Source organism: Juglans regia, chromosome 2 (assembly GCF_001411555.2).
Source record: "Juglans regia cultivar Chandler chromosome 2, Walnut 2.0, whole genome shotgun sequence".
In the NCBI taxonomy this organism is placed as follows: domain Eukaryota; kingdom Viridiplantae; phylum Streptophyta; class Magnoliopsida; order Fagales; family Juglandaceae; genus Juglans; species Juglans regia.
The window spans coordinates 28,617,982-28,635,687 of NC_049902.1; the positions used below are offsets into that span (position 1 = coordinate 28,617,982).

Here is a 17,706-nt window from a genome sequence, read left to right on the forward strand (position 1 = left end):
TATTTGACGTGGAGATCATTTCTATTCCTAAAATCTCGATCGATTCTTTTAACAAAGAGGAATGTATATAAAGCACTACAAAAGGTGAAGCCCCAAAGTTCTGTGAAAGTCATGCTTCTTCATTAGAATTGACCTGAAACACAAGCCGAGTTTCACGCATTTGCTGTTTTTCCTCATGTCAACCAAAGTACTGAAATGAGTTTTTTACCCGACCCGACCCGAACGGTTCGGGATGGGTCGGTTTAGATTTTCCTGGCCAAGCCTGCGGGCCAAGTCGGGTCGGCCCAAAAGTTTATTGGGCGGGCCAATTGTGCAGGCCTAGGTACAACTAAGAAGGGGCCTGGAATTTCAGTCTTGCATTATGCCAGCTGATTATAGATTGAAGCTAAAATATGCTATTTTCTTCAAAATTGATAGGATTTAACCCCAGTCGACCAACCATGTGAGGGGGAGGGGGAGACAGGCTGCACCGCTATCTCGTCTTCTCCACCTGATGATGACATTACAAAAGAGAATCATCCCAAGTCTCCAAATTTACATGCAAATTCTGAGCTGCACTCAACTGGCCCATGTGCTAATAATGGCACCATGATTGATTTCTTTCTCATATTTTAACCTACTTGAAAATCAGTTAAATTTCCACATCTACCCAAAGTCTTTTGGGTGGGTACAAACGCAAAATTCAAAAGGAATAATCCAAGCCTCCCCACGGTATATGGGTCTGACCGTCCAATGTCAGATTTAAAATCTCCTTCAAGTCGTTGCCTTTTGCTAAACCAATCAACCCAAAAGACACTCGAGCCAATAAGCTTCAGCTTCCCCAGTGATTTGGGAAAGAGAGGGAGTGAGAAGTTAAGATGGCCACCAATCTTGGAAGTACCAGGTACCCCTTCCTGTTGGCCTTTCTGTTCCTTGTATTGTTGCAAACCAGAGTCTCGTGTTACCAGCACAAGGTTGGAGATTTAGATGCTTGGGGAATACCCACTTCAGCAAAACCACAAATTTACACACAATGGTCCAGGTACCACACCTTCAGAATCGGAGATTCTCTCTGTAAGTTTCTGATAACCCTCTTTCTTTCCAATCCAGTGTGCATCCATAGTTTCTCATTCCTAAACAACAAGATTGAATAAGTGGTCATATTGTTCATGTTCATACTCATTTCCGTTTCTATTTATTCAGTGTTTTTATACCCACCAAGTCAAGATTGTGTGATTCAAGTCGGGGAAGAATCCTACAACAGCTGCAACCTGAAAGATCCAATCTTGTACATGAACAATGGCAACTCTCTTTTCAACATCACCACCCATGGGGAGTTCTACTTCACCAGTGGAGAGCAGGGCAACTGCGATAAGAAGCAGAAGCTCCACATTTCTGTGCTTTCAGGCAATGGATCTGCATATTCTCCTTCCTACGGTCCCAGCGCATTGCCAGAGACTTCATCCTCTTACCCCACTGTTTTTGGTACAATCCCACAACCGCCTTCCTCTTCCCCTCCTCCTCTAAGCTATCCGGTCTTCATGGCTGCCCTCACTGGATTTTCTGTATCTGTACTTGTCGGCGGCATCATGTGAGGAAAACATAATTTACTCTTTTTCAGATCCCAAATGAGTGAGATTCTTTTATATATGTTCCACTTGGTATTATATTTTCTTCGACATATTGGTTAATATTAAATTTTTGGGGTAACATTTAATAGAAAGATGTAGTTCTAAATGTTGTGTACTTTTTTATGAATTCCAAAGAAGAGAGCGATCGAGAGCATCAATAAACTGTAAAAATATCAGTTTCTTTTGCTCTTTTCCGAAGAAAGGATCGACACCCAGGTTCATTATAGAATGATTGATTCATTTCATTGTTTTTAAAATTACGAGTAAAAAGATCGATTAAGAAAACAAGAAATAATTTAATTTTCAGACAAATCTTATAGACTAATTTTATATTTAAGCCTGAAAAAAATTCTGCGTTTATTCCTCATGTCACTTTTACATCCAATTCAGTAGAGGCCAGTTCTGTTGCATTAACCTCGTATAACATTTGAATTTTGGTCACCAACTTTCTCCAAGTTGATCAAGAATTATATGTATGAATTGAACTTGACAGAAACTACTACATACACATAAAACAATTGGTTTCTTTTTCCCCATCTCAGTAAACAACAGGGCAACCTTCTACCACAACTCCTTTGGCGGTTGGGCAGGAAGCCAAGGGACACCCATCAAGATCGTTTCCCCACCAACTGAGGCTAATGCCCTCCAACCCCAAGCAAAAATACAGAAGCACCCCCATAAAGGCAAGGCCAGCATCGAGTGCCCCAGACAGAACATAATTGTGGCGCTGCCACCAATCCGGCATATACCTATATGCCACAAATCCAGACAGAAAACCGGCGATAACCCAAGTAGTGTAGTTTACTGCGGTTGCTGGCGGCATACTTCCTGTGGCCCCGATCAAGACTGGCATGTTGATGAGTCTGATCCATTCTTGTTGTGGGAACGCCTTTGCTGCTAACCAGACAAGAATAGGAGCAACTGCTCCACCTAGGAAGAACCAGTTGACTGCCTCGTACGTTCCCAGGTCCCCAAAGATTCTGCGAGGTCCGATTAAACCCCAAATCACAGATGCATCGTAGAACACAGTATCACTTGGGCATGTCCACACCGAGGATGTATCCTCGCATATGTCGGGAATGGTTTCCATCAGCCACCAAGCTGTACCCAGGTACACCAATCCAGCTATAAGGGTTCCGACAACCTAAGTGGAGGTTGAGAGTCATTAAGAGTGATGCATAGAAATAAATTTAGAGGAAATAGGGTTAACAGTGATGGTTGATATTGATGATTAAGTAACCTGTGCCATGAACATTGTTCTGGGAGGGATTTTCATGTAGTGACCGAGCTTGAAGTCTTGCAAAAAGGTTATGGCCTGTGTCATACTTATGTACCCGTACACCTTGAAGCACATGTTAGCAACGGGATATCCCGGGTAGATATACCCAATTATATATTCTGTGATGATGTTCAGGCCTGGTGTCTGCATCAGAGAAACAGGAATGTAATCCCATTGATGGATGCAAAAGATACTTAACAATAACAATAGAGGACAGGGAAATGCAAGCCAAAGAGCACGCTGAGAATCTGAGTACTAGAAAACATAAGTTGGTCGTTTGTTCAACAGAAACAGTTGTCAACATTTTCAATCTTCTCAACAGCAATATGTCGGGGTGAAGTTCTGGTTTCAAATAAGTGTCCAAATGTGAAAAGGAATTACCTGATTTGTAATAGCAGTGATGATTCCAATTGGAAGAGTGAAGAGAATGGCAATTCCACAGGCAAGTAAAACGCCCCACCAAGGCAGCTGAAGTTGCTCATTGTAATACTCACAGGCAAATATGGTCAAGGCGATGTTTCCTATAAGAATAACCACAAACCACCACTCAGGGACTTGCCTATACTTCCTCATGAGTTTTGTGTGGATATCCATTGATTGCTCTTGAAAACTTGATTTGCTTTGCTCCCATATTTCTCTGCATTAATTAACAGCTAAAACATAAACTTCAAAGTGCTGCCTCAGCCGGAAAAGATGGACATGATAATATTTCATAAAACTTGTTATGTACCTTCCATGGAACAGCGCAACATGTGCAATTGTAGCAGTAAGTGCAGCAAAACCAACACCATATGTCATTGCAAAAAATGTGCTGAGGTAAAGAGGCCCTTCTCGTTCATAGGCCTCAAGGTCAAGGTGGAAATTAGAGTCAACGATGGATGAAATGTTGTACTCTTGGCCAGTTGAGGTGAAGAGATCGTCAGAGAATATTGGGAAGGTTTTGGCCTTGTAGACATTGAGCCAGTAGCATAAGGGGGTCAGAATGTACATGACAAAAGCGAATCCTGCAGCAACATTTGCTGTGGCAAACCATGGGCTTGCAAGTGGGCTTCCGAGGTAGGCAGAGATGGTGGACCAGTCAAGCCCAACGGCAGCGATTCCGAGCCCATAAAGACCGGAGCCGAGCTGTTGGGCCAAGACCGATTTAGGGAATATCCAGCATATCCAAGAGAGGGAAGTTAACATTTCAAAGAGGTAGCCTGGGAAGACATAGTAAGCAAAGCTACACATGAAGGCAATCAAGAAGAATTGGGTTCTAGTCATTCCACCTTTCTGCCGTTTTTCTTTCTCATGTAGAGCCCTGCAACAGCACATGTATTGCTTGATTAGTTAATCCAAAGCCCAAAAAAGAAATTTTTTTTTTCTATTTTTTTTAAGAAATTAGTATAGTAATTCAGATTTTATTAACCATAAAAAATAGTTAATAGATGTTGTTTTCCACATTAGATGTTTTTTTTTAATCTCTGATCATATTTACTATATAATACATTCTAAATAGTTGTCATTAAGTTTGTAACACGTAAAGCCAGATAAAATGTACCATATTAATATAATTGAAGATGATAAAATTTAAAATAAATTCAAAATTATATATATATATATATGCAAATATGTTGATACATTTGGAAACTCCGACCATCTCGATTTGATTTTGAAAACCTTGTAAATAATTTGTATGTGTTTTTTTTTCTTGATCTCAATTAGAAGTATCTTAATAAGTAATTTAATAAATTGATGTAATTTTATGTAATCTATTAAATTTACTTTACGATAAAGATAATTTTATAATTTAATAAATTATATGGTGTTATTATTTTTAAGTAGTTTATTTATAGTTATTGTATTTTTTTTACAAATATATATACAGGCATTTTATGTTATAAAAAAGAAGGAAAAAATTACTTTGCTTCTTCATTTTGACTACCCTGTTTTACTGTTGGTCAAAAATTTTTTTATTTATTTAATAATTAAAAAAATAATTTTAAATGTATTAATATATTTTTTTAATTTTTAAAAATATTTAATAAGAATGGAACGAGAGAATAGTTGCACTCTGACACTTTTGACTGATTGGTACAGCAGCAGCTACAGCTACCACCGTTGTTCCAGTGGTAACGCTGCAAGTTGAAGCCAACTTGAACTTTTGCTTCGAGAAATCTACCCAATTGAAAGCTCAGCCGACACTTCAAATAAATCCAATTTATTCAATTTGGTGCAAACTGTAGTGTTCAATGGTTTCGAAGCTACGAGAATTTAAAATTCTCACAATTCTATTTTCTTACGTCCCTTAAATATAAAATATTTTTTTAACTTAATAAAATATATATTCTAAAGTTATTTCACTATTATTTATAAAATTCTAACAAATCTATAAAGATACAGTTCAACCAAGATTTGAAAAACAGAAAAAATAAAAATAAAAATGAAAAGAACGAACTCTTGAGCTTGATGGATATATATATATATATATATATATATATATAGTTTATTTGGTTTGGTTTTAAGATAAATTACTCCCTAATTTTTAAAAATAAATTTTGTTATCCTTAAATTCTCAATTTCGATTGCTTCGTTATAAATATATATTAGATCCACTACAGGCCATTCGGCCATCTATGTGGCTCTAAAGTATGTTATATCTTCTTATTTTATATAATTTTTATAATTTTTTTTAATTTATATATAAAATAATAAATATTTTTTTTAATTTTAAAAAAATAATAATATTAAAAAATTATATTTTAATAATATTTTATTTAATTTTTAAATTTTATCTCATTTCATCTTATTTTATTTTATTTGAGAAACGAAACGAGTTTTAAGTCAAATTACCTCCGTATAAAAAAAAAAAAGTTACCTCTAATACAAATGTCACGTGTAATATGTTTAGCAACGTGTGTTTTCACGTGTCACAATAAATAAAAAATAAGAATATTTAAAAAGGAAAAAACAAGAAAAAAAAAAAGAACATTTCAATAGTTCTCATTTGAAGGCCTATCATACACACTAGGGTGCGTTTGAGTAGTGAAAAATATTAAAAATGATTGTAAATAGTAATGAAAAAATAATAATAAAATATTAAATAATAATAAAAAATAAAAAATAAATAATAAATAATAAATTAATAAATAAAAAATAATAATAAAATAAAAAATAATAATGAGAGTATCCTTCCAAACATACCCGCCTTTGACCAACATGTTGACCAAAAAGAAAAAGTAAAAACTCCTCATCTACAACGACGAACAAACTAATTTTAAGTAAAAATTCAATGATGGCCCATACTTTTTCGAGCTTTTTATATATTTTCCCACGTTACATTATATTTATTTTTTAAATTTTATTTTTTTATCAAATAATAAAATAAATAAATATATATATATATATATATATATATATATAGATATATGATATACGGTGCCAAGGTAATATAATTTTTCTGATTTGTTTTACAGAAAAAACAAAACTTTGTTGGATCCGTTGCGTGGCTTAAGATGAATCCCTTCCTAATGCAACCAAAAACTATCTGGCGGCTCTTATCCCCCCATATTGGCAGCCCAAGCTCACCGGCAAGCTCGGATATCAACCGGAAATATGACATATTTACACCGGAAAAAATGAGAACTACAAAAAAAAAGTGAAAAATACCTGAACAATGAGACTTGAACCAAATTTGCTGGCCACCACATAGCCGCCGGCTCCACCAGGTACCTCCTGAATATCCCAGCCCATCCAAACCCCAACACCTACCATTCAAACCCCATAAAAACCTGATGAATATATATAACATAAATTAAAAAAAAAAAAGTTAGATCCAGAAGAAGTTCCCAAAGTAATACTGTTGCTTGAAGAACTAACCTGAGTCGTTATAACAACAAGGAAAGACACGAAGAACGTGATGTGCTTCTTATAAAAAACTTTGACGACAGTAACAACGTGAATGGCATAGACAGTCCCAGCCCCAGAGTTGGCAAAGATTGTGATGAGAACATGCTCTTTGACATTGAAAGGACCAGGGTTCAACGTGAACTCCCAGCGGCTCCCTTTGAAGAAGACTCGGTCTGTGATCTTTGCTGCCATTAATTGGCCAAGAGGCACCACAGCAATCTGCGCTGAAATGGCTGTGATTGTGAGCGGTTCAGTGCGGTACCAGAAGAACTGGTTGAGGAAAGATAGGAGAATGCATGAAAGGGCCCCTAAGACCCACATTCGAAACGTGAGTACCGGAAGGGACGGGTCGTCTGTGGTCGGTACAGTTAGAGCAACCTGTTTGACGGGTGAGTTCTCTTCCTGTCCTTGCTCCTCGTCAACCTCGGATTTGGATTTGGATTTGGATTTGGCTTCCATGGCTTGTGATGACGATGAGGGTACTGCTGCTGGGTCATGATCTTTATCATCCTTCGAAACTGAAGTACCAGGTAGATCAGAAAGAGCAAAATTAATTGAGAAAAAGTAAACCAAAAGAAATGGTAGAGATTAATATGGAAAATTATATGAGAAAGAGGCTTACTTAGAGGAGAACTGATCTCAGACGACGATTCTTCCATGGTTTCTTCAAAGGTCCCCAAAAAAGAGAATCTGTCTACCAAAGATTAAATTATCGAGGGGTTTTTGTAAGTACAGTAGAGGTATCAGAAATTCAGAATCGAGGCAAAAAGGGATTCTAATGGTAAATAGGAAAGGTAATTAAATTCTTCTGGATTGCAGTTTTTTGGTAGAGTTATTGGCCCATGATAATTAGGTCAGTTGTTGCAGCTGCTGACCACGTCCTTTTTAATTGATCATTGACACCTCTATTCACCCACGTTGTGCTGAAGGATTAACCATATTAATTATGGCTAGCTGCTATATAATTACTAATTACTAGTGCTCATGGTTATGATGAAACAGAACATGAAATTGACACTTTGTGCTGAAACTTGATCGATACACAATTCTCATGTGATATATATCTATATCTATGAATTTTGTAATGCGGGTTTTCGAATTATAAATTTAGGAATGCATTCATTTTAGAATAAACAAAATGCACTCTCATATGCAGAGGAGTTGGATATGTACCATTAGTATATTTAAGAAGGAAAACACTATAGATACAAAGGGATCTCATAAACTGACATGTCACGTTTCTTTTTCTTTTTTTTTTCCTTATTTTTTTTTCTCTTCCCGTGCGAGCCGGCTGGCCCTGAGGTGGTCCCAGACCACCATGGCGACGACGTGAACGGTGGAGATGAGCCGAGACAGAGAGGTAAAAGAGGAGGAAGGGAGGGGCTCGCACGCTGTCGTGAGTGGGAAACGCTGTCGCTTGGACCGCCGGCAGCTTCTGTCAGCCCTGAGGTGGTCCCTGACTACTATGGCGTCAACTCAAACAATGGAGACAGGCGGAGGGGGGAGGGGAGGGGAGACGCGGAAGGGAGAAAAAAAAATGTGGGGAGACGTGACACACTGTGAGTGTGTCATATCAATGTATGAGATTCCTTTGTATATGTAGCAGCCCTCATCTAAGAATATTATTTCCTAATATAATTGTATTTTCTTATTTATTATGGGCCCCTTTCATATACATTGAAACACGCGACGCTCAATATACATCACGCAGATATATAATAGAGTAATGCTACATACAGTCGTGGAATGCGCAAACGCCGTGCAGTCGCTTTGAAAAAGAGTGGGGTCCACTATTAAAAAATTAATTTCTTTTCAGGTGGGTCCCTTATTTATTCACTTTTTTCAAAGCGACTGCACGCTCACGACTGCAAGTATCATTTCTCTATATAATATGTAGTGTAAAGGCATGCAAACATTACTTAAGCGTTGAGAATAATTACCACGAGCTGATGATCTAGTCCTCGAATTGATAATCAAGCTTTACCAAACGGGAAGGTATACTTGTGCAGAAACCCTTCCCACTTTATCCAAGCTAACTATTTCTCACAGTTCCAACTACAAGTCCAAATGGAGAAACGAAGACTTGGGGTTGGGGATATACGTACGTACCAACCTGGGAAATGGGTAAATGGCACCAAAAGTCCCAGGAACTTCTTTCAAAGTCCATGCATGCATCGTATGGAGCCACGTTGCGTATACCATTTCCATTTATTAGGGCTCGCCTGCTGTGTTTGGCGGCTTAAAAGATGTCAGATGTGGATACGAATCTCGTCTCTTGCTATCTGTTCCTAAACATTGTTATATATTGAAAGAGAATTCATAGTTACAGTGTCCAAGCCCAATCTAATTATTTTAAAAAATTAAATAAATATAAAATTTATATAAAATAAAATTAATTTTTTAATAATAAATTACACTCTTTTTTAAAATAATTATACAGTATTTATACACTCTACAGCTATACATAATATTATTCATTTTTTCTTATTCATTTTCTTAAATTTAATAAAATATCTTAATATAAACTATTTCATTATTATTAAAAAAAAAATTATTTCATCTCAACGTCCAAACCAAATATACCGCGGAAGAGGTAAACCTTTACGTTTAACTGTTTAAGCCCTTGTCCAGAACTGCATTTTATCATGATTGAGATTTTTTATCATGATTGAGATTATAAACAGAATATTGAGATGAGATATATCAAAATCTAATTTGGAATCCGATGAGAAATTATTTATTAAAAAGCAGTGCTATAATTATAAAAAAATTTATAAAAATAGATTTAAAAATTAGAGTAATGCTAGAGAGAAGTCACTATAACAGTGCACACTTTGCACTCACTGCGTAGCCGCTTCTAGTTGATTATTCTCAACACTCACTTGAAAAAATGTGTGGTCTATATGATGCCACATCATGTGTACAAAATGGATGCAGTAAATAGTAACTTCTATCTATATTTATTTTAAAAATTAATATGATTTTATATAATATAATAAATTTATTTTATAACTTTATAATATGATATATTACGACAAATTAAGTCAATTTATGATTTGCTGAGAAAAAAAAAAAGTCAATTTATGAATTTCTTTTTATAAAAATCAATTATAACTCTTCTTACACTGTGCATTAACTGTTGCCAGAGGTCAACAAAAACGGGGGAGGAAATTATCTAAATCCGCTTTAGCAACAGTTAATGATGAAAAAATTGGATGGTTGGCCCTCTGTGCTTTTAGCTGCCACCCTTTCGATCTTACTTTCTGTTTTTTTAAGGCCTCATTTTATTATAATCTCATTTCATCTGATATATTTATTATACATTTTTTAAATTCTTATATAAAATATAATATAATTTTTTTTATATACCATCGTAACATATAACCGGCATGTAGTCGTTGACATCACGTCAAATTAAAAAAATTAATATAGAGATGCCTCTCAAATGCTTTGTAAACTTTTAATGGCAACCCAAAATATTTCTTAAGGAATAGAAGCTACCTCCTCCCTGTTGAATGCTCAAAAAAGAGACTGCGTTTGGATGTTAAAGTGAGTTGAGTTGAGTTGAGTTGAGATGATAAAATATTGTTAGAATATTATTTTTTAATATTATTATTATTTTAGAATTTGAAAAAGTTGAATTGTTTATTATATTTTATGTTGAGATTTAAAAAAATTATAATGATGAGTTGAGAGATGTTTGTCATCCAAACGAAGCCTAAGCAACTCATTAAGAAATGCCACCACCCACTTCTCCACTATATCACTATTCGAGTCCAAATGAGAATAATCCTCGTAAGGTGAAAAATAAGGAAGCTTCTGAAACTCTTTCAACCAACCTTCAATCTTCCTCCTCAACCTCAAACCCTTTGAAGGAAAAAGTAGAAACTCAATTACTTCCATTGGCTCCCCAAAATAAACCCCTCTTAATAGCATTTCTCTGAACCACAAACAATACATTTTCCTTGCTCTCAACTGTCAAACACTTCAACCCGTCTTCCATCTCCACAAACCTAAAAGAACCATCAAGATTAATTTCCAAGCACTTTAAAAAATCCTCAAGCAAGCCTAAATACCACTGCATTTCCTGGATAATCTTTGAAGACAAAACTTTCCCGTTACTCATCAGAATCAACCTCTTCAAACCTATCCTTAAAATCATCCCTGCATTCCTCAAAGACCCTTTTATCCTCTTTATCAATCTCGATAGCTTTTGGATCAGCCTAAACCAAGGTAAGTTATATTGGGGACTCGTATACTCCTAAAAATTGTTGGGTATTGCCTCAAGAAGCTCACAACCTTCATGGGAACACACAACTGTAATCCCCTCTTTGAGACTTGAGAGATTGGGATGCACCCATTAGGGTCTTCGGCCATGCAGTTCTTCAAGGAAACGATGGGCTTGAGTTGTATGGACCCATGGATGTGCTCAATTGAGTCATAGTACGAGTCTTTCTTCCACTTCATGTACACATCTACATGGTGGTATTTCTGGGTACGAGTATAAGGAGGGTTTAGGGGCAAGTGTAGGAAAAAGAAAAGTTTGATTTTTTTACTGGAAGAAATCAACTTTTTAAGGACGAAGGAAAAGGGATTGCGTTAGGGTTATTTTTCTTTCATTTTGTCTTCGAGAGAGAGAAACACAGAGAGAGATTGAAATGGAAAGGAAATGGAGAGGTCTCAACGGAATGGAAGGTCTTTGTCTTCGAGGGATAGAAATACAGAAGGGGGCGGGAAATGGAAGGAAATCAATTTTTCGAGGGAGAGAAACACGGAGGGGAGGGAAATGGAAAGAGTGAGAGTTAGATATGGGGATATGCAGAGATGAGGGAAACTATATCGTTTTAATTTCTCCACGTAAGACGCGTTTGTCCTACGCTTGTACCAGGCTATTGCCTATAGCTTTTTTCTATAATAAATAATTAAATTTTTTTAAATTTTAAAATAAAAATTATATTAAAAAATTATATTCTAACAATATTTTATTTAATTTTTAACTTTTATCTCATATAATCTCATCTTATCTATGTAACCAAACAAGTTAATTTAGAATAATGCTACTTACAATCATGGAGTGCATAAACACTGTGCAATCATTTAAAAAAATAAAATTTACTATTTTAACGTAAATTTACTATTAAAATTTTATTTTTTTAACGTAAGTTTCGTATTTTAAAAAAAAAAAAAAATAGGCAGCACTTGCACTTTAAATTTAATTTCTCTTTTATTCTACCCTATTTTTTATCCAAAAGTTTTGGATGCTCACATTTCCAAGCACTCTTGGAAGCCATGCATGCGCCATGATCCTCCTCCTCCTTCGATCCCATGCGCTAATTATTCATCTTAATCATTTCTGTATTTATTTATTTAATTAATACCTGTGGGTCCACACTATATTATTTACTGGGGGATTGATATCATGACCAAATGTGATATTCCCATCATGCCTGAAATTATAATTCTTTATTGATTTTTTTTAAAAAAAAAAACAGAAATTATAATTTGATTAACATGAAAGTACCAGTACTATATTCACGTACATCGATCAAGTCGTCGAGAGGAACAAAAAAAAGTGTGTATAAATAAGGAGGTGTGAATGGTGATGATTTTTAAAAGGGATGCATTTATTTATAATCTTCCAAAATTGGCTAGCTGGTCCATTTTTGTATAGTTCGGAGAGAGCTTAAAAGACTTATATGCATATGGTAATAATTATTATAAAAAATAAATAAATAATAAATAATAAAATGTGAGAATAATGCAACAACAGTTTGTTTGTACTTTATCATATGGGTCGACCATGATCAGTACGTTCTTCTTTGGAGGTGGACATTAGTGAAAATAATGGAAATGGTGACCACACGTCCGCAGGCCAGGGGGTTGCCAGCATGCAGCCTGATACCCTACAGTAGTATTTATTACTTGTAGATCAATTGTTTAAATAATATTAGATATTTTAATTTTTTTTATTAAGCAGATATTTTAAATTTTATTTAATGTTTCTTTTTTTTTGAGTTCTTCAAATTTAAATAGTATCCTAGAATCTTAACAAGATTAAAATAAAAGAATCACAACATAAATAATATTATCAGCAAAGACAATGAATATGGGAGTTAATGGATGTCGTTGCACGTACGTGCACAGTTACTTTTATTTTAGCGATTGGTTCCTAAATCATTTGGTTATACAGTGCGACGTCCAAATCTCCACTTGAGATTTGATGGAGATTAAAGAATTGAGGCATGCAATACATGGCTGCATATTCCTCATACATGAAATTTAAGATGTAATGCACCTAATGACAACTAGCAGTATACAGTATATCGCAGCAAAAAATCTACTTTAGGTCAATAAATAAGACAGATAACATGGTACCGAAGCACATAAATTTCAAAACAGAACTTTCATAAAAATCATCAAAAGACTTAATTGTTCCAAAAGAGACTCCCAACACGTGGGACCATTACATCAAATATTTTTAAAATAAGTCAATCATCAAAAGAGGATCCATATCACAAGTCCTTTAGTGAGGCCGATCCTACTTGGCTTTGTCCTGATTCAAAATCATTCTCAGTTGCTCAAAAAGCAACAACACTTCAATGATGAATCGGTCTGCAATTTCCAACCTTCCTAAAAGCAATGACTCCTGAGAGACCTCGCACCTATCCGGAGACTCCTTAGGCATTTGGAGAGTTGGTTTCTTGCGTTTCCAAATTACTATCATCTTGGCTTCCTATCATAACTTTTACCATTCTGAATAGGGGAATGGTAATGTAAATTACAACAGTTAGATTTCGAAAAATCTCAGTAAGTAAACAAATAACATGTAACAGATATCGTAAGAATATGTAAGCAAACTTAAAAATGAATATATAGATATGAGACTTGACTTATGCATTGACTTTTTCAAAAAGAAAACACCATCTACATCATGACTTTCATAATCATTTCTTTCATAAAACATCTTTTCATCATTTTCATACTTGTGAGTTCGGGTTCTTGTTCATATATCATAGCATAACTTTGACCTCAAGACCTTTTTTGACTTTTAACTTATAAATGGATACCTCACGGCTTCCCTATGTACCATGTATTCCCCACTAGTTACTGCATCGACCATTGGTCACTTTGACCAAGATGAATACGTCTTACTTTTAATCATTCATATTACGGCAGTTCGCTTTTCGCTTTCACTGTAGGGCACCCACTAGTTTTAAGTGCAACCCCACACCAGTATCATTTTCTTTTAGGAACCATTCGAAGTCTGTTGACTGTATTTCGTCGACCCATAGGTTACCACTCCATTTTAGACACTCCTGAGTGGACAGAGAAGTTCTACTAGGACATTTTCATGTCCTAGCCTTGGGGGTCGTGACAAAAATTTTAAAAGACTCATTTTTTTTTTAAAGACTTTCACAATCTCAATGCATATGACATGAACTATGAAACTTAAAACTTCCATGGGATACATGAAATGCCAAAACTTAATCATGACTATATAACAAACAATCATGCATATCCTTGTACATTTCGCATTACGGTTTGAAAATATTAGAACATGCGACCATATTCTTTTTCATAAATTCTAAGGCATTCGAATAACAAACAAGAACAAACATTCAAGATTTTACATATAGTGGCCGAAACATATAAACCCTAGCATGGTCATGGCTGAGACCTATCAACCTTGAAATATACATTAGACCAACTTTTCAAGAACTTAGAATCTTCTAATGCATTTAATAAAACTTTATCAATGAACATGCATTTTTAACCGAAACATACTTATGGAAAGACAAGTATTTTATAGACTTAATCCTCTAAAAGATTCGGTCATATAACAAATATTCATGAACGTGTTAAGAATCATGGAATCCGAACCCTAAATTTCCCCCCTCATTCCATTTTCATGATATGAACTAACAACCACAAATCATTTCAATCATATATTGGATAATCATACAAGGAAGCGATTATATCACATGGAAAAAGTATCGTTATTTCAAATACCAACATGCAACCAAACAACAAACGAGTTCACATGACATATACATAAAATATCCAAGTACAAGTTAGAGATTTACTTACAAAAAATCCAACGTCCAATAAAATAAACAAGCTGAAAAATATAGTAACAAGGTCATAAGAGTCCATTCTCTCTAAACTCTAAATGGTGCATTAGTGAGTGTTGTGCACTCAACATATTTCCAAGAAATAATCCCTCAATGTTCGGACCCCCCTTCCTCAAGTCCGAAGCTTGCATAAAAAAAATAAAACCCTAGTTCATAAAAACACTAAAGTCGTGGCATTCATCCTCAAAACATCATGCTTACGATCTTAAAGCAATAAAGTCGTGTCTGTATTCTTTTAGAAGAAAACAAAACCCTAATCTAACCGAGTGTGTGCATGAGTATGCTCATGTGAGAAACTTCACAAGAACCAAAACTATATTCTTCTTGGTCGTGGTTGCATGCGTGTGAGCAAGTGTTCATGGTGAACTTAGTTAAGTCTGAAACTTGCTTCCTTTGGCCATGTGTGAAGTGTGAGGAAAAAGAATGTTCTTGCTTCTTACCTTGCGTGACTCCCTTCCTAGAAAGTATCATCTAGCTTTTCTTGCACATAAAATGATGTTTGGAAGAAGTGAGTGTAATGTGGATGACGCTTGGATGAAGAGAAAGTGATGGAAATTAGAGAGAGTATTGTGGCTGAAAGCTTCAAGAGAATTTCACCAAGTGACTAAAAAAAAAAAAAAACTCTAGGGTTTTCGGCTCCTCTCCCTTATATAGGTATAAGAGACTTCTTGAATAAGCTAAACTTCCTTGCATGGATGCCTAGTGGTGCATCACCCATTGAGCCTCTTCCACTTTCCCATCATTGGATTGTGTTGGGAAGCAAATGCATCTTTTTGGACAAGTGGTGTGGCCTCCTCAAAATCGAAGCTCCACTTCCCTTTTTGCCCTTCACTTTGTGTCTTGGTTCATTGTATCTTGTGGCAAAATGGTATTTCTTCAAGCTAAGATCTTCCTCAATCCTCTACAAGTGTGCATGTGTGTCATGCGGCGTGTGAAGAGTGTGTGAGTGTGGTGGCCGAAAAGCTCATCTCCTTCCCAATAAGAGCTTTCTTCTACCAATGTCTTGGACATTGTAGGTGGCAATGCACAAGTCCCCTTGCCCTAGCCGTCCATCTCATGGGTTTCCCACCAAGATTTCTTCTAGAAACCCTAGGTGTGTGGCTCTCCATTTCCCATATAGATTTCGCCCCTTCCCAAGACAATACATCCTCTCATTCCCTTTTGCATGCATGACACTTGGCCATATCTTTTAAAAATCGAAATTGTCTCTCTCTATGGTTGCCGTGCATGGCCTCTTGGCCTTGCCTAGGCTCCACTTTCGATAGCCTTATCATTTCCCTTCTAGAAACCTCCCTCTATTAGTGACAAGTGTCACAATGCCTCTTCTTACAAGCAGACCTTCTTGCATGCATGACACATGGCAAGAAGGTGGGTGATCCTCTATGGTAGGCGTGCAAGGCCAAACCCTAGACTCTCTCACCTCTATTTCCTCAATTTAGTCCAGATTCATCAAGTCCTAACTAGGTTTCATTGGATGACATGTGGCGTCCAAGAATTCTGGTTGGGCATGTGCCCTAACTCTATTGGGCTTCAAAACCCTAATTCCCTTAGAGGCCGAAACACTCATGGGCTTGGGCTTTCCTCAAGGCCTTAGATGCCTAGTACCAAACCAAATTTCTAATTGGGTTATTCCACCTCTCTTTGTCCAAATTATCAATATTTAATAAAATTTTATAGAAAACTTAGCAAAAATGTCGATCGTCACACATAGATAAGATGAAATAAAAGTTGAACAAAATATTATTTTTTTCATTTTATTTTTTTTTAAATTTGAAAAAGTTAAATTATTTATTATATTTTATATGAGAATTTTAAAAAATTATAATGATTTAATGAAATGTGATGATTTGTATAACTAAACGAGGATTCTGAGTATTGGTATTGGCTTAACCATGCCATAAAATCCTGTTAAATGGATAATTTGAGTTCAAATTAGTCTACATCGAAATAGGAAAATTCAAAATATTTTAACTTTTTGATAAAATACTTAGGATGGTTCAACATATTTATTTTATTCGATTTTGATAGCCGAACACTACATTTTTTACGGTTTATTTCTCTTTTTCCACACTTCTCTCATTTTTCCTCTCATCCAGCGGAAGTTTTCTCTACAAAATATATTTTATTTAATTAAAAATTAACATATAATCGATAGAACTGCAAAATACGTTAAAAAAATTAGATAATAAAATAAAAATAAAAACCTGAAATTAATAATATTTTATTATTATATAGAATAATCTAATATGAAATTAAGTTTTGAGTGAAATAAATAAAAGGCAAAATGTGCAATATTAGATAAACTTTAATGCTAGTGCCAAATAATGTCCATTTCAGTAATGAAGTATTGAGACACGGATATGTCTTTTTCTTTCTTTTTCTTTTTTTTTTCTTTTTTTTTTTCCTAACCAGATAGGGACACGTCAAAACCTCATACAAACTCGATCTTTTCTCTCTTTCTTGAAAGAAACACCATCTTGAGGTGAGCACCGACTTCGAATTTTTCCGACTTTAAATCCGAACTCCAATTTTGATTTGTGTAGGTTTCGATCCGATTCCGACTTTGGAGTTAGAGTGGAGTTGGATTTGAGTTTTCAGTTTTGGATTATTTTTAGTTTTATATTTAGCTCATTTTAAAAAAGAACTTTTTGTGTGCCTTTCAAATCTCAATTTTTTCAAAAAATTTAAAACTAAACCATTCACTATTAATTTACTTTTATACTAATATCTAATTTATTTTTATACTAAACTTATACTATAGTGTCTAATTACATGTTATCATACTATAATATTCTAT

General features: G+C 35.2%; 2 protein-coding genes and 1 pseudogene across 3 annotated transcripts; 1 reads left to right on the forward strand and 2 right to left on the reverse strand.

Moving 5' to 3' along the window:
• Window positions 1–642: 642 nt before the first annotated feature.
• Window positions 643–1,776, forward strand: LOC109021711 (mavicyanin-like). Its single transcript, XM_019004404.2, has 2 exons — window positions 643–1,053; window positions 1,183–1,776. Exons 1-2 carry the CDS (start codon window positions 858–860, stop codon window positions 1,572–1,574), a joined length of 588 nt encoding a protein of 195 aa, XP_018859949.1. The 5' UTR covers window positions 643–857; the 3' UTR covers window positions 1,575–1,776.
• Window positions 1,777–1,935: 159 nt separating this feature from the next.
• Window positions 1,936–8,396, reverse strand: LOC109021707 (oligopeptide transporter 7-like). 2 transcript variants are annotated; one of them, XM_019004400.2, is made up of 7 exons: window positions 7,400–8,396; window positions 6,748–7,295; window positions 6,538–6,635; window positions 3,620–4,189; window positions 3,271–3,526; window positions 2,851–3,033; window positions 1,936–2,754 (listed from the first exon to the last, which is right to left on the reverse strand). In XM_019004400.2, exons 1-7 carry the CDS (start codon window positions 7,434–7,436, stop codon window positions 2,149–2,151), a joined length of 2,298 nt encoding a protein of 765 aa, XP_018859945.1. In that variant the 5' UTR covers window positions 7,437–8,396; the 3' UTR covers window positions 1,936–2,148. The 2 variants fall into 2 exon arrangements, with proteins under 2 accessions (XP_018859945.1, XP_018859946.1); XM_019004401.2 differs by lacking the exon at window positions 7,400–8,396 and having other exon boundaries at window positions 6,538–6,659; window positions 6,748–6,835.
• Window positions 8,397–10,181: 1,785 nt separating this feature from the next.
• LOC109021704 lies at window positions 10,182–12,079 on the reverse strand (annotated as a pseudogene).
• Between the last annotated feature and the right edge of the window lie 5,627 nt (window positions 12,080–17,706).